This window comes from Aptenodytes forsteri, unplaced genomic scaffold (genome assembly GCF_000699145.1).
Source record: "Aptenodytes forsteri isolate BGI_AS27 unplaced genomic scaffold, ASM69914v1 Scaffold15, whole genome shotgun sequence".
NCBI classification, from domain to species: Eukaryota; Metazoa; Chordata; class Aves; order Sphenisciformes; family Spheniscidae; genus Aptenodytes; species Aptenodytes forsteri.
The window spans coordinates 14,144,872-14,168,035 of NW_008795129.1; the positions used below are offsets into that span (position 1 = coordinate 14,144,872).

At 42.1% G+C, this 23,164-nt stretch overlaps 1 protein-coding gene across 1 annotated transcript in view; it reads left to right on the forward strand.

The window, feature by feature from the left end:
• Positions 1-23,164, forward strand: part of SORCS3 (sortilin related VPS10 domain containing receptor 3) — a 214,017-nt gene that overhangs the window by 176,151 nt on the left and 14,702 nt on the right. The window contains exons 15-20 of the mRNA XM_019471642.1: positions 1,127-1,244; positions 2,803-2,936; positions 7,747-7,860; positions 9,342-9,513; positions 16,350-16,536; positions 19,533-19,666. Coding sequence (XP_019327187.1) covers positions 1,127-1,244; positions 2,803-2,936; positions 7,747-7,860; positions 9,342-9,513; positions 16,350-16,536; positions 19,533-19,666 — 859 coding nt within the window. The remainder of the gene's footprint in view (positions 1-1,126; positions 1,245-2,802; positions 2,937-7,746; positions 7,861-9,341; positions 9,514-16,349; positions 16,537-19,532; positions 19,667-23,164) is intronic.

Sequence of the window (23,164 nt, forward strand, 5' to 3'; positions counted from 1 at the left end):
AAGCTTCCAATATGTAGAGTACCTTAGTATTTGTGGTGGTGGTGCTTTGGTGATGTATACCGTCAGTACTCATTGTTGCATTGGTCCTTCCCTTCCAGACACTTAAGCATGCACATAGCTTTCCCTGCAGGTGGAGGAGTGCCATATAGTTAGGATGGCATTTAGAGAGACTTGTGTTCAACAACCAGCTCTGCTGCTGATGTTCTGGTCCAAGATTGGGCGGAAACCTCTGGTGCTATTCAATTTTATATGATCTCATTTATCACCCCATTAGTAACAGACCTGTGCCTCAGTTTTAAATTCCAGTCTGAGTCCTTCTGCCACTATTTTTTGAGCGCTGACCCTTCAGCTCCAACTGCTCCTGTATACTGCCTTACTCAGTACAAGCCTTGTGTTGCCCTGGAATTCTGTGGGAAAATGTGTCATTTTCATCCTGAAAATCAACTTATTACTTAGCTAGGTGAACCATGGAGTATGATCAGTGAATGCTGATGATGAGTGACCTACTCAAAAGAATTAAGAAAAAACTACTGATAACCTTACAGTGGTGATCACTTATAATTCCACTCCTACTAGCCACAGTCAGCATTCATGAGGTGGAAGAGAGGCTGCCGTCTTTGCAGGTCGCTTGCCTACAATCAATATCCCAAATATGTTATTTCAGGTGTTTCTTTTACAATTCATTAAGTAGTAAGTTTGTGCAACATGAAAGTTCAGCAGTAAAGGAACTGAATCAGTTAAGAAAGGCTTGATTTTGAGACAACCAAACCCATATATTCATCAGAATAGCTCCCTTTACATTAGACTCATACTTTCTAGTCTGGTTGTTTATTGTTCTGAGTGATACCTAGCTGTCTGTATTAGACTTGGGGCCCATTGTGCTAAGTACTAGAGACATGGAAGACCTTCCAACACAGGCTGTAGAAGGGGTCAGGCAAAGGCTAAACAATCCTAGGATGTTACAGGAACAGGAAAATGTTATTCATGACTGAATTACATTTTCTGGCATCAAGCTCCAAGACTATGTATTGGTTTCTGCAGCTGAGATTCATGAGAAATTATTTGCTTAATGGAACCATATCTCTGGCTGACTCTGGTTCTTTCTTTTTTCCTCTCCCATGCTCAGAGTTTTTGGACACTTCAGTCTCCGTTCTGAATGGCAGCTGGTCAAGGTGGACTACAAGTCTATCTTCAGCCAGAGGTGTAACAAAGATGACTACCAAACCTGGCATCTGCACAATCAGGTATTCCCATTACGTAGGGAGGGGTTGAGGGGGGCTCCTTTTCCCATACTCTGTGTTGCCAGGTAGGAATGTATTTGTTCTTTTCAGCAGAGCATATGGATTTTTTGCATCCATCAAGTCACAGTTCTAACCTGTTGATGCTTTACTTCCCCTGAAGCATATGCATGAATAAACGTAGGGCCAGTCTTCTCCGGGCAAGTTAGGGAGATTGTTAACTTCTCTTTGTATGAAAATATTCCATTGCACCAGCTGGATCTTCTTGCCCTCAGTGCTCAGGGCAATGTAAAACCTCACCTTGTGATAGAATTGTAGGAGACGTTGAACTCTTTGTAGCTCTGTCAGTGACTCTTGAAAATAATTTTCTTTCACTTTGCCTCTCTTTTCCCTACTCAAAAATGAAAATAAAAACATTTATTCATCCTGCAGGTCCTGCAGGTGTCTGTAAAACTCTGGGGAGCCCTTGAATAAAAGACACCAGAGAAGACCAAATTATTTCATTTTATTCAAGGATACATGCTTTGCTTTTCATACACTCTGGCTTATTTTCATGCTGGATATATTTAGGTCCTGAAGCCACTATAACTGAAAGAGCTCAATACTCTCTGAAGATTACTTCTGGGTTACTGGCCACCAGTATGATATCCCACTCCCTGCAGGGCAACATAACTAGAGCCAGAACTGTTGGCACTGTGATATTCCTGAATGAAATCCATGAATTAGAAATGAGCATTAATTTGGCAAGGATGTATCAGATAACTGAAGTCATAGAATTGAATAAATGAAAATAATTTAAACGAAAGAAAAGGGAAGACGTGTGTAACCAGGCAGCCATCTTGGGAATCACTGTTAATGGGAAGGAAAAGTGTTTCAATTAGGTGTTCTCTTTTTTTCTTACTTCTATGCAGACAAATTATTTCTGCATCAGAGAAATTCTGTTTATAGCAACTCACCTAAATGTCAAATGTTTCTTTTCGATTAGCTACTCCCAGTAGTGCTCTTGGAAACCTTTGTGTTCAAAAAGCTCAGTATAACACACCATCAAAATTATTTGAGGTCTATAACAAAGCCAGGTCTACCAAGGAAAGAGGAGAGGAGCCAGGACTCCTGGCTTCCATACTTAGATTTTGTCCCTGCCCTGGTTTTCAGGCTTGGGCACTTCTTCCTGTAGTAGATTTCATCTGACATATGGAAGAAACCCTGGAGTACATCCATATTGTCTTTTCAGGATGATTCGTAGGACTAGATACATTGGTGGATGCCGTCTGAAATATGGCATAACTGGGTGCCTGCAATGGCTTGGGCACCCATGCATTTTGGGCATATCGTCATTAGCATCCCGACTCAATGCTGAACACACTGCACTCATGGGTCCTCCCAAGGTGGCTTTTGAGTTTGCAAAGCCACAAAAGGGAACTAGACTCTCAGCTCCCAAGTCTCCCAGTGGTATTTGCATGCTTTCATTGCCTTTTGTGTCTTTCGACAAAATGCTCCATTTAGGGCCCAGCTGCCACTACAACTCTCTGTTTTTATTTCTCCTCCTGTTCCTTGGCTGCTGAAGGGGGAGCCTTGTGTCATGGGAGAGAGGAAGATCTATAAAAAACGCAAGCCTGGAGCCCAGTGTTCCCTAGGTCGGGACTATTCCCAAACTGTGGTGTCTGAACCATGTGTCTGCGGTCAAGGGGACTTTGAGTGGTGAGTATGTGACTCTGGGGACTTTTGCAGGGACTGTTCTTGTAGCATTGGCAGTGGCCGAGCTACTGCCAGGACAGAAAACCTTGCAGAGGAACTGGGTCTCATGCAGCTTTGTGGCTGTGATCATACCATATAGCATAGATGTGATCCCCATACCTGTTGTGTGAGGGAGGTGTCCCCTGCATCTGCAGGAGAGATTTATTAATCTCCATGAGAAATCCAAGCCTGGAATTCAAAAGCAGAAAATTGCAAGTACTGATTGACATTTTTTTTTGTCCATCATTCTAGAAGAGTGACAGCCAAGACTCTTCTCTGGTCCAAAGCATGTCCCTTACAGGAGAAAGAGGGAATTTCTCTGTCCTCACTTCTAAGGTCATTGAATACCTAGGGAGCAAGCTAGCAAAACATGCACATTTTTATCATTATACCTCTGAATTCTCAGGAACCATTTGTTACTCTTTAGCAATGTTTTACTGAGAAATTTCTGAAAGGGCTTCCGTGACATGACTGTACAGCCCACCCTTGTCAGATGTAGCTACTTGTTTTGCATAAATATTGGTGTTTCTAACTTAATGGGGCCATAATTTCCAAACTGCTTTAAGGTCACTTTGAAAGCAGCTTAAAAATAAAACAGGGAAAAAATGAACCACTGCTTGATATTGCTTGACAATCAGGGATAGGAGATGGGAGAATGCATAACAGTCAGGATCTCTGCACAAGGATTTCCTACAGGGAACCTGCGATAGGCAATATTTCAAAGATTTAAGACTGTCAATAGCTGTGATGTTTGAGCTTAAATGTTCAGAATGTCATTTAAATGGAGTTCAAAATATTCTGAAAGCAGATCAACTGAGAAAACATTTTCATTTTTATAGTAGGTTATCAGGATCAGTGTCTGATTTGGTATCAGTGTGATTCCTGAAAACTTCACTTACCTTCGAATCCTTCCTGAAGAGGTGTGAGGCATGAGATCTGCACACTTATTTGGACTTAGGCCAGCTGAGACTCACAGTTCTTCTTAGAACATGGACGCACTGAGATGCGGCAAAAATTAATAAAAAATATAGACCAAAGTGTTTTCTTGAATATTGGAGTAGTTTGGCTCTAAGAGAGGTTTAGGGATATAGAGCAGAGATTTTCATCTTATCTGGATGGATGTTTAATTCGTTCCTAATGCCAAAATTACATCTGAGACTCCTTAGCTTGACTCAGGAGATCTTTTCCCTTTGTTCTCATCATGGGAACTTGCAGGATGAACAAACTATCTTGCCCTGCACTATCTGCCCTTGGCATTGGCATATGCCTCTGAGCTGAACCAAGCAACAATCTCCAGAGATGCTTATGAATTTGCTCTTTTTTTCTTTTTTTTTTTTTGCGGCTTTGTGCCTCACCAGCTTTTTGTTTTCACAGTGAAGCTTGTCTTTTCTGAGCTGTAAGTGGAAAACTGTGGTAGCTAAATTGGCCTTAAGTGCTGTTCTACCTTGAAAAGGGTCTGCATCAGAATGCGCCTTTTCAATCAATTGACGTGTTCCTTGCATGTGTTCAGTATAATTTTTGCTTAACTTTCCCACTAACATGAGAGAACATTGCTGTTAACCTTGTGTCGCGGAGGCTCACGTAATCAAATTAGGCAGGTGATAGATTAAAAAATAAACTTTATTTAAACCAAAATTGTTTAGCAGAAAACTAACTAGAAATGAGTTGTCAACTCTCCAACAACATCAGTAAACCACAGGTTCAGGATGGTGTATGAGAGATTAATACTGCACAGCCAGCTTTAGAAATGAGGATCCAAAGTGTGCACAGTCACTCACCTATAAGATGAGGGCTCTCAGCCTCGAGGAGTTTCCTTGGGCGGCGTCCGACCCAAGGGGAGAGTCCCCGACTACAGACCCACTGCTCCGAGGAGGACCGGCTCCACTTGCCCTCCAGTGGGGCTCCATTTATACCCTAGTCAAATCTGACCTGTGGTCAGTTCTAATTGGCTGAGGGCCTTGACTTTCTCACCCCTCGTGTATACGTGACCATAATTACTGGCCCAAAGTGTGTACATGATGGTCAGCACTCGCCACCTTAAAGGTGCGAAAGTAAGGGCGCGAAAAGTAAGGACGCAGCGGTCTTAATGCCCCCAGTCTTTGTCAGGGCAGGTGCACCTGCCACACCTTGTTAGTCCTGCCGAGGAAATGCAGTTAGAGGACAGCAAACTGGGTTTTGGTTCAGACTCTGCGCTGCCAATAGAATTGTTAACTGGCTTCCAGTTGCAAAATTATTATAGCTGGTGATGGAGAATCAGAAGAACCAGCTTCAGTTTAAGAGTTAGTTTTGATGCTGGTCTGCAGGGCTGACTGGAAGAAGGTGTGAGGCAATCAGTTTGAACAAAACACTAGCAGTGCTGGAAATGGGGCGCCAAGCTTGATTATCTTAAAAGTGATTTTCAAAGAGGAAGGGTGGACTCATCTGCCCTGACCTGTGACCTCTAAAGTTATTTAGTCAGTGGCAAGATACAGGTTCTTCTAGAATATGATTCATCTGCCTTCTTTTGGATGTCAGTATGAGAAGGGGAGGTGCTGAGAAGTGCCTTTTCTCTCCGCTGACTGGAAGAAGGCTCTAGGCAGGGAGCTTATGGAGATAACGTCCCCACTGTAGGTATCTACAGTTGGAAGGACAGCTCCTACTCTTTCACTTGGTGCTTTTGAAAAGGAAAGATGTCCACTCAGCCTTTTCTGGCGTGGTTCACAATTGCCAGTTGTTCTTTGAAGCACTGACTGGCCTGTTTCTTGTGTGTGAACTGAGCAGGTCCTGCGGAGAGTCAGGGAAAGGAGGAGGGTCCGCAGCTGGGGTTGTGTGAGTACAGTGACCATCAGGTCCCAACAGACAGGCCCTGTGCTTCCCCAGTAAGTATATTTGGAGGCTGGTTCTGGTCACAGGTGTGCTACTAGGTGTGATGCTACACCCACGCTACTAGGTGTGATGACGCCTGCCTTCGAGAGCTGTGCAGACAGGACAAATGACTGTAGGAGCCCTACAGCACAAGCTGTGAGGCCTGTGCTCCCTCCCAGTTGGTCACAGTGCCCTTGCCCCTGTCTGCCTCATGTTGCAGTGCTATCTGTTTCCTGCTGTTAGATATAAGGCTGACCTGAATTTCAGGGGCATAAACCATGATCCAGGGCCCCAGTTCAACAAATCCTCATGAATCAAGATCAGGGGTGACTCCTGCCAACCCTCACAGTCATTTCCAAAAGCAAACCCTGGCCTTTTTCTGACAGAGAGAATGGCAGAAGGAACTCAGAAGTGTTATTAAAATGCTCGCTGATCTTTCTTTTCCCTCCTCCTGTTTCTTTATTTACTCTGTCAAGATAGCTTTCCTGAGAAAGACAGCGCAGCAGCTGGACTTGATTATTTCCTTAACTTATGCAAACCCTGGGGCTTATGAGAAGGAAGGTGGGCAGCATGCAAGGTTTTAATATACATTTACCAGAAGTTAATGAACAAGCTCAGAACCTTGAGGGCATACAGCAATGTTGTCTTTAATTTTATTAAATATTTATGCAGCTCTTTTCTTCTTTGGGGCAAAGTACAGCTCCTCCTGAATATTTTTAATTACCAAGTCACTGCCAGGCATTTTTGACTGTGCAGGTCAGACCCACTGAGAATGATTAAATTGAATGTTGAGAGAAAGAGCATTAGGGAATCTCCAAACCTTTTAAAGTAGCTTGCAGAATTTTTGCCCTCCAAAAAGGAAACAGTAGCAGCCTGGGTCACTGGGGACATAGCACAATTTTGTCTCACCAAAGCTCTTCCTAGAGACTTTTGGTTGGCAATTCAGACTCTGAATAGGGGAAGGATAAAACTCTGAGAGTCCTAAAGGGCACAGAGAGCTTTCAAGGCAGTGGCTTCTGTAGTGTCCATGTTTCCACAGAGGTTTAGTTTGTTGGCATTTGTTAACCTGTTTCAGGCAAAAATCCAGAATCCCTTTTTATTTGCCCCTTGAATCCAGCCTGCCAATAAAGGCTATGCATAGAAACCTGATCCAGAGCTTTGGGTTAATCCTATTGCTTCATCATTGTATTGGCACGCAAAGGCAGCTGTAAAAAGAAGTTTTGGATGTGGTTTTGTGCGCTGCCACTCTTTGGTGGTCCAAGGAAGCATCAATACCCTGGATTACCTTCCCCATGTGACACGGCATCATGTAATCCTTAGACTACCAAGCTGGCTGTGTTGTTTTAGTTTAGTGTTGGAAAAACATCAGCTATGGTTTTCTTTCAGGCCAGTCATAGCTCAGTCAAAGAGCAGGGAGGCCATTAACATACATAAATATACATACCTTGGCTAGTTGTTCAGGAAGTGGTCCTAGTGTTTTATATTCTTAACTGCTTAGTTGGGAAAAAGTGGCATCAGATATTGGAATTAGTCTAGTTTGTTCTGAAAGCAAAGACTGCAAAAAGCAAGCAAACCAAAAGAACCCAACAAGTGAAATTATTAGAGATTAATAGGACAAGAAATTAACAATACAATTTTCTTTCTGAATCTCTGCCCATGTTTTGTTACCAAATGAAACACAAGTCCTCCAGTGCTCTCCAAGGTTGGTAGTTCTGGTGTTGTCAGGTATCACGTACCTTCTGTGAACTGTGTTCCTGCCTCTCAAACTAATCAAGCACTTTGTCTCTGGATGAGCCCAATCCATGATGTCATGCCATCCAGCAGAGAGCCACCAACACACACGTGCTTTGGGGAACAAAAACGTCATCTAAAACTCTGAGCTAAATCTAGTGAATGGGTACACTGATGCACTCATGACTTGTCTCCATAGTGACTATGGGTATGAGAGGCACAGCAACAACCAGTGTATCCCAGCCTTCTGGTTCAGCCCGTCCTCCCTGTCCAAGGATTGCAGCATTGGTCAGAGCTACTTGAACAGCACTGGGTAAGTGAACCTTGCAATCTCTCTGGTTTTGGTGACCTTGCAGTAGACAAGAGAACCTGGATGGTTCTTTTTTCTCTGCATCCTGCCTGGCTCTTTTCCAGTCTTATTCGTGAGGTAATGTTTGCAGCAGCATCTGTATGGAACATTGCCTCATTCCTCAGAGGCAGGGAGAAGCACATTAACATAAGTGACATGTAGATATTGTATTGCTGTCAAGTGATGTATGATCCTTGGAGCCTAGACTTGGAGCTCCCCTTTGCTGCAAAATTAAAACGCGAATCAAGAAGGTCTATCTGAGAGACAGCTGAACATTTAAAAGGACAGGTTCAAGGTGTTTCACATCGTTTTTCATTGACCCTCTTATTATCTTACAGTTCCTATTTATAACAGCTTCTAGGGAGTCTCAAATGAGCAATTTTTAGCCTCATCTCTTTTTTCCTCTGCCATTTTCGCTTGGTATATACAATGTCTTGAGATTTCAGACAAGCTACATGTGCTGGTTTCTCTTGGTTTTACCCAGAACAGATGGCAAGTGTTGGTTTATTATGGTAGTATCACTTTGCAAATGCTATAGTGCGGGGGATACACTGAAACTCTGGTTGCACTGGCTGGTGCAAAATTGCGATGTTCCTTCTCAGGCAGTGCAGGCCCTGAAGACTTTGCAGGGCTGCTTCTGAGTCACGGGTCCTGCATCCTTGATTGTTATGACAGGGTTGTTCATGGCTGGTTGATGCAGATGGCTGAACAAAGTGAGGCTGTTGGGAGTCTGGAGTCACTTAACTTCAGAGACCCCCTTTCAGCTGAAAGGTTGCTATAAATATGGGATGTAACTACAGGAGCCCTGGTCAGTATGACTGCTTGTAGCCCTCTTGACAGAGAGCAATAAGAAAATAGTTGGGGTCTGTGGCTTCTTAACCAATCCTGTATTTTTACTGTGAAATTATTAGAAAGGGTTAATCTCCCTCAACAGCACCGGGAATAGCCAAATGCCTTGCTAGTTAGCTAACCTCTTCCAAGAAGAGCCAAGAGAACAAAACTTTCCTTGAATAATTTTAAAATTGGATTGGACAAAGCTCTTGGCAGATCATTCCAAGTGCCTTCTAGCAGAGTAGAGGCAGGCAAAATATAATAAAAAGCATAATTAAAAAGCTGGGGTGCAGGATGCGATCCTGCAGGCGTGGGGAGTTGGGGGAGTTCTCTGCCTTTTAGCAGTGCAGAATAATTCACCTCCACAATGTGAGTCTGTTCTCAGTGATGCTGCTGAGAATCTCTGGAGAAGGTTGGATTGTGATTTGTTTGGCTTTCTCCAATTTAATAAAGTGTTAAATTTCTTTGATTATTCCTTTCAGTGAGGGAATCATGCAGGCAGTTAGCCTTTGAAAAAACACATGCATTAATATGGAGAAACAAAACAAAAACAAAAGGAAGAAACTTTTCTGCCCACCACCTGAACCCAATCTCCTTTTGTTACTGTTCCCCAGGTACCGAAGGATCGTGTCTAACAACTGCACAGATGGCTTGCGAGAGAAGTACATGGCCAAGATGGAGAAATGCCCTGGAAAAGCACCTCGGGGACTGCACATCCTCACTACTGATGGAAAGTTGGTCACGGAGCAGGGTCACAATGCCACCTTCATCATCCTTATGGAAGAGGTTTGTTAGTGGGCTCGGCAAACCTTTCACTGTGTGGCAGGACTGGCGCTCTCTTCCTTCATATGTCAGGCTGCTGAGAAGATAATAGCGATCAGGTGGGGTCATGAAATGATGAACACTCCTGAGATTTAGGAAAATTCGTGAAAGAGGACTATATGTGAAACGTACAAACCAATCATATTGGGTCAAGCCAAGGGAGTATTTGGCCGATTATCTTGTCTACCAGTGATGATGAAGCCGATGCTGAAGAAAGATAGATCTGGTCAAAAATATATTTACCCACTAGCTTCTTGCTGCCTCCAATGAACTGCATTTTTTGTAGTTTGTGAGGCAAAAATGGTGTCTCTGTCCTTAATAATTCTGTTTCTGGGATGAAAAGCTTTAGCTGCAGCTTTGCTGGGAAAGGTTAAGAACAGTGGGGAACATTTTCAGACTCATGGGGAGCAGTGAGGGACATTATTGTTTTGCAGTAGGAACTGAGCCTCCTCAAACCACCCCTGAGCTCCCCAGCCCACATCTGTTTTATTTATAATGTGGTATGATTCCCTCTGTAGCCAACAGTAGTGTAAGTGATACCAGGCCATGCTGGTGCCTGAAGCATCAGAATATTGAGGCACTTCCGGTGATCTCTGAGTCAGGTACCCCTCTGCTTGGCAAACATGTATGGTGCAGCCTGTGCCACCAAGGCTTGTGGCTCAGTGGAAGGTTGGATAGCTAAGGCAGGCACTTGGTATGTATTCAGGCTGACAGGAGGGTTTTTCAAATGATCTTATGCCTCTTCTGGTCTGTGATTTGATTTGGTGTTTAGGGATATATGTGACTGCACCACAAAAAGCCCTGCTGTGTTTGCAGCTGCTGCAAAACCTGCAAAACCTGCTGCAGGAGCCACCCCTGCTGGCTTTTGACTGCCCATGGAAGGTGTCATTGGAGGTCCAACAGTGATTTTCCCACAATGGCTTGTGTTACATCTGCTTTCCAGTTAAACAGAAGGGTCAACTCGCAACCTCACTTCTAACATCTTTGGGTTTGTCAGGAGGTGCAGCCAGGGAGTGAGGTGGTGTTGGAGAACCACAAATACCTTTTGTCATCTACTCTGTCCTGTGTACTTCATTTTGGGACAATACCTGGGGACAGCTGGGAGCCAGATGTGTCATGGTCACAAACATAAGAATAATGACACCAGGACAGACTAGATGCCTGTTTCTTAAGTATCCTGCCTCTGACAACAAGCAACAGTGGTTCTCTAGGGAAATCATATCAGAAACAGTGCAAGCCTAGTGTCCCTTCTCCTCCCGGTCCCCGGAGTAGCCTCCATTGGCAACTACAAAGACCTTCAAGTATACAAGAAGCTGTTGTAAGTCTGAGCATACTGCCATGGAGAAGTTTTGTCTCATGATACCTTATTAGTTTTTTTAAGCACACACACTTCTATTAATCTAAATTCTTATACAGTAACTAAATGTTTCATTGGGACCACACTAATCTGACAGGGTCTTTTTACATACTTCCTTAGAGGTTCATGCATGCTCTGCTTTTATACAAAGGGGATTTCTTGTCTACCTGGCTGATTCTTTTATATTCTGCAGACTTGACACGGTAAGACAATTTGTATAGACACTGTGAGTGGGAGTTCAGAAAAGAACAGACATAATCTAAAAATTAGGAATCTAGTAGTAATTTATTAAGGAACTCAAGCGGAACTGCTGCGTACAAAGAATGATAAACAGATGGGGAATAAGGCAGCAGTCAAGGTAGCTGAAGAGTGGAGTCTTTACAAGGCTTTAGAGATTGAAGAAGCAGCTGAATAAATATGTGAGGGCGTTCACTCTACGTCCTTTGTTGAAAAATAAGGTTAGTTAGAAAAACATTTCATTGAAACAATTTTTTTCTAAGGGAAGAGGATTTTCAAGAACATGTCTTTGTGGGTGAAAGCTTATTCCACAGAGTTGTGTGTTGAGTTTGTTTCTTAAAAGAATAGACATTTTAAGAGGAAAAAAAAAAACCACTGAGATTTTGGGTAAAAGTATTCCAGTCTGTCAGTGTGAACCTGAGACAAATGAATTGTCATCAAAGTATTCCTTGTTAGTTAGAAGAAATAATTTCTGTAGAAGTCTTAATTATTACATAACTTGCTGTCATACAGATTCATTCCTGCCTCCCTCCACCTTCTTTGGTCAGTCTGTTTCCTGGTGGGTGTTTTGCACCTATGTCTATGTTCATTTTCTGAGCCAAACTGCAGTCTGACAAGCCCTCCTATGGATACATCTGTGTGGTCTCATTCAGCCTTCCTACTCTTTCAGACTAGCCCTGATCAGCAACTTTGTGATTAGCCATCAGTTCCTTTCTACCTTCTAGTACACACCCTCAATGTATTGATGTGACTGACCTTTATGCTGTCCAATTGTAAATGAAGACTTTATCATAGTTAATTGAAAACTAAATTTCTCAGAATTTATAGATTTAGCTTTAGTAGTATTGTTCACAGTGGTAATTCAGAATATGTGCGTGGCAACAACAATGGTCAAAGAAATGTAGAATGACTAATGATTTTGCTATGTTTTTAGAAATATGGGGCTGGACTGTGATTTGGACTGTGTATACGTGCAAGGGAACATGAGGAGATAAGGACCCTTTTCTACCTTTTTTTTTAATCCAAGTTTGAGTTTGATCACAAAGAAATAATAGACTGCCAAATTGCTGTTGTATGGAGTTGTGCTCTTGACCAGATCTATTAATCTGTTCTTGCACCTGATCTTTTCCGTGCATCCCCAGCTCCCCTCTGAAGGGTATATAAACTCCCCTCAGGCCTAAATGGTTGTTTATGTGGCAGCTCCAGTTACTGGACTGTTCTGTTCCCTTGTCTTCTGTTTATGCCATCTCACAGCTTCCCTCTTTCAGTAATTACAAGGCGATGGCAAGGCTTTGTAACAGGGCTGTAATTGCAAGTGAGGTGAGAAGGCAAGCAGTGATTATTCAGAGAACAAGCCTGAGCAAGTATTGGGGCTCTACACGTTAGAAAATTGCTGAACTGTGTTTATAGAAAGAGATAGCCACATCCATGTCATATTTTTATGCAAACAATTTGAGAGCTTCATTAGAAGACCCAAAATACATCATGTATATACACTCCACTCCCCCCAGCCCCAAACATATGTTGGATGAAATATAGCCCTTCTGAAATCAGTGGGAGTTTGGCTCTTAACTTCAGAAGGCCAAAATTTCAACCACTGTTCTGTCTCTACAGTTTTTGTCACTTTGCTAGTGTGGCTTCCAGGCAAGTCTTGATGGGGAAATGACTCTGAAGGGCTGTTCCATGGCAATACTCCTCTCCACCCATTCCATTACCCTTTACCTGCTCACTGATTTCAGTACACAGAGCTCCAATCTTGGTGACAGCCCCTAGCTCATTCCCTTTCGGTAGTTTACAGGGCTTAAAGCAATAAAATGTGCCTTTTGAATGTATATGGAGAGCAATGATTTTTTTCCATTTACAATGTGTCCACTTAATTTCTATTTTAATTTATATTCATAAACTCCAGAATATCTGACATCATGTGTGGGGCTAGCACACTTGTTTTAGTATTTTATATACTGGATACAGAGGCATGGAAAGGAGAAAGAAAACATGATTAGTGTAATGGGCAAGCTTTGCATTGAAGACCCAGCTCTCATAATTGGGTGAAAAGATCATCTGCTACTGTTTAGTCACAAAAAATCTCTTCCTGCTTCTCCACTTCAAACCTTCTCATTTCAAACAGAATTATATTGGAGAAACAAGGAGGAAATAGAAAAGAGAATTGTAAGGCATGAGAGAGGAGCTGCTGTGATGCATGCAAGAGACTTCAGCCTGAGGTCACCAGTGATGAATCCAGCCCAGGTCAAATTCTTATCTTCTGTTCAGTGTCTTCCATATGAGATGAACTTGTGGTCTTAGTGCATTCCCTTGAGAAGTGGTTTTGAAAGGTTTAACAAGCTGTGGGAGCCTTTCTATCAAATAACTGAATATCCCAAGAGTGTAATTTTGCCCCTGCTAGAGAATTTTTGAGTGACTTAAAAAACTCTCTGTCAAAAGGATGTTATTGGCTACTCAATATTATAGATAAGTTTTAGTGTCACTACCACTCTAGTCCTCTATGTTTTCTTTTTTGTTTATACTGTATTTTTAATGTCCTAGTAGGACAGAGGTGAAAATGGTGCCCTGATCAAGTCAATAGACAAAACTCCCCTGGCTCCTGTGGAATGGGAATGATGGAGCAAGGAAGGAGAGAGATCTAACATATATAACCAAATATCTATATTTCAAAACCTACATGTAATAACCCTGATTATATGGGTGTGTACCTGAAGACTCCAAGTATACATTCAAGACAAATTCACATCTGAAAAATACCCTTCCTACACACTGATTTGCTAATGCAGGCATAGCCTATGAGGAAGATAAAGTCTGTGGGGCATGCTGTGGTCCTGATTATCTACACAGGGGACCTGCTTCAGTGTAGTCTGGCTTCTTGCCTGTGCTTCCAGGTTTTCATCCAAAGGACAAGATCAGGTGCACTTTCAGGGCTGGGACCAGTAGCAGAACACAGCGTCCTGCCTGTGTGAGTACTGCCATTGCCACTTACACAGGCTGATGGCAACTGCCAGTAAGACAGCAGCTCCCGTGAGTTTGGAGTCAGTGGGAGGCAAGACCTGGGACCTCTTGCCTTTCATGGCTGTTTCTTTTTTCTTTGTTGTGCACCTTTGGTTTCAGTTGCTGATCATTTGGGTTAGAACAGCCTGTGAGCTATTTAATCCTGATTTAAGGACCTCTTTTTCCATGATCCAGCCAATATTCTGCCTTTATGCTGACTGTCCTGGGATGATAAGAAGTCATGATCCAAAATGTATCTGTGCTACGTATGAATGTGTTTGGACCATATGAAAAATCTCTTACAGATGTGAGGTTCACAGTCAGAATTTTGGCTGCAAGCCTTGTGTTTTGCCGCACACAGGTAAACTTGAAAACTACTGCTCAAAGGAAAGCTGGTGCTGTCAGCTGTAAAACCTTTAGGGACTGTCACACGTGTGGTTGTCCCAAGCAATCTTTTCCCTTTGTCTGATCTGCAGTTTTTCTAGGACGTCATGGTTTGTTTTGTGCAATACCTGGCCCAGAGGCTTTAGTGAAATCTGTGAGTTCAGTGGTCTTTTCCAGTGAGCCCAGTGGATGTAGGACCCTGCAGGATTTGAGCTGACTGTGAAGGGATTGGAAGCACATCAGAACTGGCTGTGGGTTACATGGTTGCTTTCCTCCCTTAGATTGGTATGTACTGGAGCTGCACATTAGCTTTGATCCTGACCCTGTGCACTTACAGCTATAATGGGGTTTAGGAGATGGCCATGAAATATTTCTGAATTTCCTATTTTAAAAAAAAAACAAAACAATAGTTAAATTTAGTAGCGGGGATTTTTTGAAATTTTTTTTTTTTTTTTTTACTTTGGAATCTCACTTGTATCCTCAATATATCTGGGGATTGGTTTCAGTTTTGGGCTAGGAGCATCTCCAAAAGGTAGTGGTATCTTCTTCACCCATAGTGAATACAGTGGAGACCTTTCATGAAAGGAAATTACTTGGGCCAATACATCTTATATATATGCAGAAAGCTACAGAGATTTAATCTGAGGTGTAGTTTTATTTCAGTTTTGTGAAATCACCACAACGGGCTTTAGCTCTGTTTAAATTAGCCTTGTTTTGTGTTACTTTTAGTCAGCTGGGGACAAGTATAAAGTAAGGCTCCAAGAAACTGAAATAACAGACACTTCTACAGTTCAACTACAGTGGTTTAAAGCATGATTTAAATTAAAACAGTGCAGCTGCTGCCTCCAGACAATACCTGCAATGCTGGAATCTCTTGCCTGTTGTTCCCTCCATTGTTTAATAGCTGTCATTGACAGTAATCCTAGAAGGGATTTTCTTGTCATCTACTTCATTCTCCTGTGTATCCAGGCCCTATCTCTGTGTTGACTGGCATTAGGCAAAAGCTGTCAGTCCTAGATGTGGGACTCAACCTGTATAAATTCAGCCATCCTGAAGTTACATGTCTAACTGAAACTAGTCATCTAGACTCTCTATCATCACGGTACAGGGATGGATATTTGCAGAAGATGATTCATGTCACCTGTCTCAGTTATCTTAGGATGGGATGTGTTGGTCTCTTGCTGTCTTTCTTTCTCTCCCTTCCACAGACTATAGAGGAAGCCTGCAAAACTAGCTTAGACTAGACTTACAACATCTCAGTGACTAGGTTCTCTTTCTTTGGAATGTCTTGAAGACCCAATTCAGCCATTGGCCTGTCTCCAGAGTCTCCCTGATGCCCCCATGTGCACATGGCAATTGCTCTCCAATTAGCATCTAGCCTACCATCAGTGTAGTGCCTCCCATCTCACTGCCTCTGATGCAGGTACTTGTTGGACACCACCCATTCAACGAAAGGCTGTGCAAAGCCCTGGCCACTTCGGTGACACATAATCCCCAACCATGCATTGCATTAGATGATTCAAATATGGTCCTCTTGGTATATGCACATTTGGCACTCTGCCCTCCCAAAATCTCTAAATCCAAGATGAGAGAATAAAATCTCTTTACAGGTATAAATGTTCAGTTATTCTAAGCATTGCTCATATATAATTACCTGGTGTTGATTTGAGTCTGGCCCCTTTGGGGACTGACAGAAAAAAGCTAGGCTCTTTTGGTAGTTATGAGTTTGTGTCCATGCTAATGAAATGGAACTGAGAAGTGGGATGGAGGGTAATATAACTCTTATCAGCCCAGTTTCCTAACCCAACCTTCTCTGTTGCAGGGCGATCTCCAGAGGACAAACATTCAGCTTGATTTTGGAGACGGCATTGCAGTATCCTATGCTAATTTCAGCCCTGTTGAGGACGGCATCCGGCATGTGTATAAGAGTGCTGGAATCTTTCAGGTGACGGCATATGCAGAGAACAGCCTGGGCTCTGACACTGCTGTCCTCTTCCTGCATGTGGTCTGTAAGTACTTCCAGCCGCTGGATTCCTTGGGTGAAAAAACTAACCTTACTGAAAATCCCTGCAACTTCAGTGGGGCCTAAGAATACATGCAAAGCCACCTACAAATGCAGCTCATACTCTTCCAAAGGCTTGGACTTTTAGACACTCTTCTATCTTAAGTAAACTTTATTGAAGGGAGAGGAAGGGAAGCTTCTTTTAAAACAAGTCTATTTGCAGTCCTCACAGGTACAGAGGAAAGTTTGAAAATGTTTCTCAGGCTTTCTGAAAGGGTCAGAGACGAAACAGCATATGAAACAAAGTCCAAATGTGTGTTTTCAATATACTTCTAAATCCAAGAGGTTTAGATTAATCTACTAAATTTTGAGTCAGTTATTCAGGATTTGGGAGTTTACAGTGCTTATTAAATAAAACAAAAACATTATGCTGAGCATACTTCCTGGGATATGAGTGTACTGAGGACTGATGTGCTACTTCGCATATTTCATGTGTTTGACATGCATCCCTGACTTCTCCCTCCTGTTTGGTAGATCAATGCAATTGCTCTCCACTTGGCAAATGAGCAGACTCAAATACAGAGCCCCCAGCTGGCTTTCTGAAAGCCACAGAAGAGCAGAGGGTGTGGGATGCAGGATGAGACCAGGAAGATCCCAGTTCTTTGTCCTGCTCGCAGGCTGCTAGATCTCCTGGGCAGAGAGCTCCATCTGTGTTGAGATGTACCTCATCGGTTTTGCCCCTAATGGTGTTTACAGCCATGTCTGGCTTCCCCCTTAGCCTGTCAGAATGTCTTCCAGTCTGTCTGTCTTTTACTTGAGCTTTTCTGCTGGAAGGAAGCAAGTCAGAAATTTCCAAAACTCAAGAACTTTTTTCTTCTTTGTAATTTCAAGCTCCCTGTGTGAAGGAATAAATGTTCCTTGAAGCTTTTATTATGCTCATAATTCCCTCAAAGTCAATCATGGCTGCATTTAACAACCTGTTATTAGAGCATTAACTGTTTTTTCCTTCACCTTGGGCCATTAGCTGACAAAAGTGATGGTTACCTGGTGATAACAACCAGCTTTGTATGGATTATCTGATTTTTCTCGTAGGAACTGCTTTTTCATGGTAAGGATTTTAAAGCAGAATGCAACGAGGGACAGGTGCTTGGCCTGGTTGTGCCACTCTACCCTCTTCTTCCTCAGCCTCTCAGGTCTCTCCTTTGACCTCTATAGCGTTCTTAGGTGGCCAACTTACTGTCATTATCTCCAGGGAAATATTTTGCAAGCATTTACATTCATGCTAAGACTGAAATAAGATGATACCTCAGTACTAGACTTAATATATTTGGATGTACTAGTCAATATATAGGAGGTTTGACCTTGGAGCTCAAATGTACAGACAAAAATGCCTGCTATATAAATCAACCTTATTATACTGTCTGTCTGGTGCTGGAATCCTGTGCTGAAAAACAGGAGAAAGAAGGTCCTTGGCCTCAAGCAACAGTAGTTTTCTACCTTGCAGCTTTATCAGTGGTCAGTCAACCTTTCTGGAATCTGCTGTCAAGCTGCTCATCCCTTTATTTTAAAGGAAGTGAAGATATTAGTGTTTTTCTTCTTACATGCACTGTCACAAAATATTTGGGGGAACTTGCTATTCTTGGGAACCCAGAGTACTTGCTATGGGCAGATTTCAGGAGTGACTTGGTGGTGGAGACCCCTTTGGAAAGGGGGAACAAAAAAGAACAAGTGCTTAGGAGCCAAAAGCAAGAATAGTGTCCCGTTGTGCTCAGAGCTGTATGTTCTGGTGGTAAAAGAACAGGTCTTGCTCTCCAAAATCCTTGTAATCCAAGTAGGTGTGGAGAGGTGATTAACGTCCCCATTTCATGCTTGAAAAGCTGAGAGGTAACACAAGAAAATCATCTCAGTTAAAATCAACAAATTTCCTGCTTCCCAGAATTAATGTCTTATCCCAAAAAAACCATCTCGCTTCTTTCTTATTTCATCCTTTCCTTCCTACAGTGATAGTCTATCAGTTTGTTGTGTTTTAAAAGGTACCATCCAGAAGGACTCAGTAACACTGTCTGATGTGCAGCAGTTACCAGCTGAAATTCAGTACCAGTATAAAAAAAATAATTAAACAAGAAGGAGAACAATGGAGATAGTAAAAGCTTTAAACAAACTAACAAACAAAACCTCAGTATTTTTTCCACGTTGTTTTTTCTGGAGAGGAACTGGCTTCTTAATTCTGAACTTCGTGCACTGGACTCATTCTGGACATTTGTATTTATTAGACACAAATTTGCATTGATACTTTGGGTTTTTTTAAGTCTTTCAGAAACACGTTCTTCTGACTGCTAAATGCTTTGATATGCCAATGCACACCTCTTTCAAGTAGTTCCTGCCTTTTTGCTAGTGGTAACTGACTCCCCAAAGAGTTCTCAAGGTCAGGCTGAAGTCAAAAAGATACCAAGTATTTCCAAAATCATGAAACTTTCTTTGGATACCTTCTAAAGAACTGTCAGGGAGTATTTAATCGAGTCATAAATGCCTAATATATAATCAGATTTAAATCATCTTGGCTAAAATGATTTTCCCACAAATCTTGGTAGTGGATATATTGTCAAGAAAACACCTTCTTTCTCTCGTGTCCAATCCCTCAAGCTTTCAATAGCAGCTTGCCCTATCCAGTGCAAAGCCAGTTCATTGTTCTCCCTCAAACTGCATTTAAAAAATTCTTCTAAACGCTGTGCTGACCCTGTCTGAAATTAGCACTTTGGAAAATGTGCATCTCTGGCTCCCCTAGAATTCAGAGTGAGAAAAAAATGTGTGATTTTATGTTTATTAGTCTTGTATCTTTTTCTTTTGCTTATTGACTGCTGAAATTGTCTTGTATTGCTATAATAGAGTCTCACTGCTGACATGAGACATTTGATTTATTTAAAGGAAAGATCCTTGTTGTTCACAACTGTGCAGGGAGGATTTAACTCAAAGCCTCTAATAATGAACTATCTCTTCCCACAGGTCCAGTGGAGCACGTCCATCTGAGCGTGCCCTTTGTCGCCATCAAAAATAAGGATGTCAACATTACTGCAGTAGTTTGGCCCAGCCAGACAGGCACACTTACCTACTTCTGGTGGTTTGGTAACAGCACCAAGGTACAGCTGCCCTTTGGTTCATTTTTACTTCCTAAGCTTGTTGCACCAGACAGGGAACTCTCTCAGTCCTAATAAAAACTTCTTGCCTTTGTTTGTTTTGTGTTTTAGTTTCTTCCTTACCTATAAAGGGTTGTCATTATCTGAACTTCAACCTTTGTGAGTTTATTTCGTCCTGTCTCATGTTGTTCTTAGGAGTCATTACTTTTTTACGTCTGGTTGTTACCAGCCCTACTGAGCTTTGAAGACCACTGCTATTACCAGCATTCACTTGCAACTTAACTGAATTATATACCACTATATATAGGATAATACTGGCTTTCAACACAGTGTTTAAAAACTGGTGTTCAACTAGCCATGGGGACTTCCATTACGTAGCAGTATGCAATATATAATGTTGGATTCCAACACAATACTTTAAAGCTGTTTGTGTTCAAATAACCAGTTGTATCTAGATTTCAAGCTAAACTCTCAATGAATTGTTTGTGTCCGTCCGTGACCATTGTTCACAGTCTTGGATGTATTAGAGAGAGAGGTGAGACTTCTTTGTAGTGAATTTTCAAATTATTGGCAAAAATTTGTTATAAAGAGCTTTTTTTATCAATAACTAAAGCAAGTGAAACTACAAGTTGCAGTCATGCTTTCAAATGGAGAGAGCAGGATTGCTTATTAGCTACAGTTTTTATTGCAGGCTTTAGGAGTGAGACAGCTGACACATAGGCACTATCCTCCATCATTACAGCTGTGAAGTGTACAGCTGATAATTTTGCAATGTAGTATCTGCTGTTATTTACAAAAGCAGTTTAAGTCACATCATTGTCTACATTATTGAGTTGCAGTTGAAGGTGGGCACTAAGGTGAGATCACAGGAGAAAAAAACAGGGATTTTACATGAAATATGGAACTTGAGATTAAAAATAGCAGGCACACAAGTATTTTATTTTCTCTTTGACAAAGCTGCTTGCATTTTAACCTCTTACCGTAGCTACCAACAGTAGCAGGAGAAAAAAAAAGAGTAAATGCTGTGTCTACTGGGATTTTACATCAAGTTAGGAAGCTTACTGTAAGAACTCACCTATTTTTGTGGAAGCATAACTGATGCACTGGAAGAGCTCAGGAACAAAACCCACTTACTACAACTTGGCAAGTTGCTGTGCCCTAGCTGAGCTGTGGCAACCACCCACATACACACATCGAGTCCATGACAAGTACCAGGTAATTCCATATAGTTTATACTGCACTGAAAGAGGGTGATGCAAGATCACATTACAGTTCAGATATTTTTGGCTCAGTGCTCACACATGGACAACCATTAAAGTACATCTGAGACAATTTAGGTACTGGTAACTTGATCATCTGCTTAAGCCCTCCAGTGTACCCAGGTATCAGAGTTTTCCTGCCATTGCTTTTGTCCTTAATATAGAAGTTGGTTGTGAATAGGGCCTTGAAAAAAAAGATTTTTTTGAAATAGAAAGTAATCTAGAAAAGGTAGAGCAAAGCAGTAGTGTTTGCTGAAGATTTCCATTCAGCTCTCATGGTGCTTGCACCTGGGTTTTAAATATGATCTGTTATCTGTTTTATCTTCTAGCTTAAATTTCAGACCCATAGGCAACAGAGTACAAGCAGATATGGATGTGTTTGGGATGGATGCTTTGGACAGCTGTGCATGGAGTAGCTGATCCTGATGATACCTTGGAGTGATTGTACATGTTGCTGAAATATGTTGAGATGTGGATTAGTAAAGATGGTGCCACTTAGCTGTGGCCAAATCAAAGACCCAGAGCACCTTTAATTCTTTGCAAAGCATTATCTCCAGCTACCTCATGAAATGTACTTCAACTTCAACTCTGACAGAAATATGGCAAAGGATATAGACATAAGAGCAGCAGCCACCTTTTTTTAAGGACAACAGTCTGCATCACATCAAAATTCCTTCTGGGTTGTTTAATGTACATGTCAGATCCTTCTTTGTGCCCACTCATGGGCAAACTGTGGCACTCAGTACAGATGGAAGATGGGGACACTGATTTGTATGTGAATTGCAGGATGAGGTGTGTAATATTGCGCATAGTGACTGGTATTGTTAGGTGATACATTCTGGTTCCATGCTGAGGGATTGAGGCTTCTTTTCCTGTTCAGCCTGTAGGCATCCTGGGCAGAACCAGATGTGTCTTGTGTCACTGTGCAGTCTCACTAAGGTACTCTCCGTGCTGTTGCACAGGTGAATGTTTTCTTAGACTCAAATGACCTGGCTGAGGGTCTTTTGCTGCCCTCCCCACCTTGCTGGAACCATTGTGCTGAATTTCTACTGTGCTAATTTTTGCAGTATACCCAAAGGCCAATTTGCTTGGATTAACACAGGTCCAGTTTAATAAATGTGTCCACCTGTCTAATAGGTTTGAGGAAATGAACCTTAAACTACTTGATTTAATTTAGAGTTAGTTTCCAGGTCTTGATGCTTGAATTAAAATTAAGGAGTTGGCTGAATGTTGAAACTCCATGATGGAGGTGAAATCTTCCATGATAATGGAATGTCCAGCATACACACATACAAAAAGGAAAAACTGTCATTTTAAAGGCCAGATTGGTTCCTCTTATCTGCCTTTGCACAGAATCACAACCTGTAACCTCCAGGAAGATTGCTAATATCATGCAGTTTGATATAGGCCCATTCTGCTTCTCCAGGATGTGTGCATGTCTAACTATAAGTTAGCTAGGCCTCCAGGGCTAGCACAAGCTGGCACTCTTGCTGACTTGGTCTGTGAATCTCCTGTGATCAAATTTTTTTTTTTCCCTACTGCTTTTTCAGCTTATGGATGAGGCAGTAAAAGGAAGGCGGCATTCTGCAGGGAGAGAAATGTGTTTGCCAGCCTGGTGTATGCCAGTGGTAATTTTGATTTGGCTATGAAAATGGCATATATGGCCACTGTTGTGAAATGCAGGCAAATTGGCAGTCTGATGGGATGAAGCGTGAGAGCTGGAAGGTGAATGTTTAGGGGTTTTCCTCTGGAAACAAACTGGCAGTGTGATGGACAATAGCAATGGTACAATGGTTTTGTGCTCTTAGACTTCCAAGTGCTTTTGCAATGGAGGCTAGTATCACTATTTCCATTTTAATGATTTAATCTAAACCAAGAGATTTGTCTATAGACCAGCTGTCAGATCAACGGCACTGTGAGGGCTAGACCTTTGATTTTCAATATGCAAATCTCTTTTCTCGAACATGGTGCACTTTTCTCATCTAGATTTGTACCAGTGTGAGAGTTTCCCGTGCAAAGAGGAGAGCTGTAGTGCTGCTATCAAGGACATTTTTGTTTGAGAAGGTGCAGATAAAGCCAGCCTTCTCTGCCAGGGCTCTGAACTGGTTAAGTGCAGGTCACCTTTACTCTGGAAACCATTCAGCCACATTCAGACAGCAGTGTCGGCAGGTATTATGCCATGCTTTCAGCCTTGTTAGCATGGTTTGCCAGCTTATGGTTGGAGCTAGCTTACAGGCTCAAA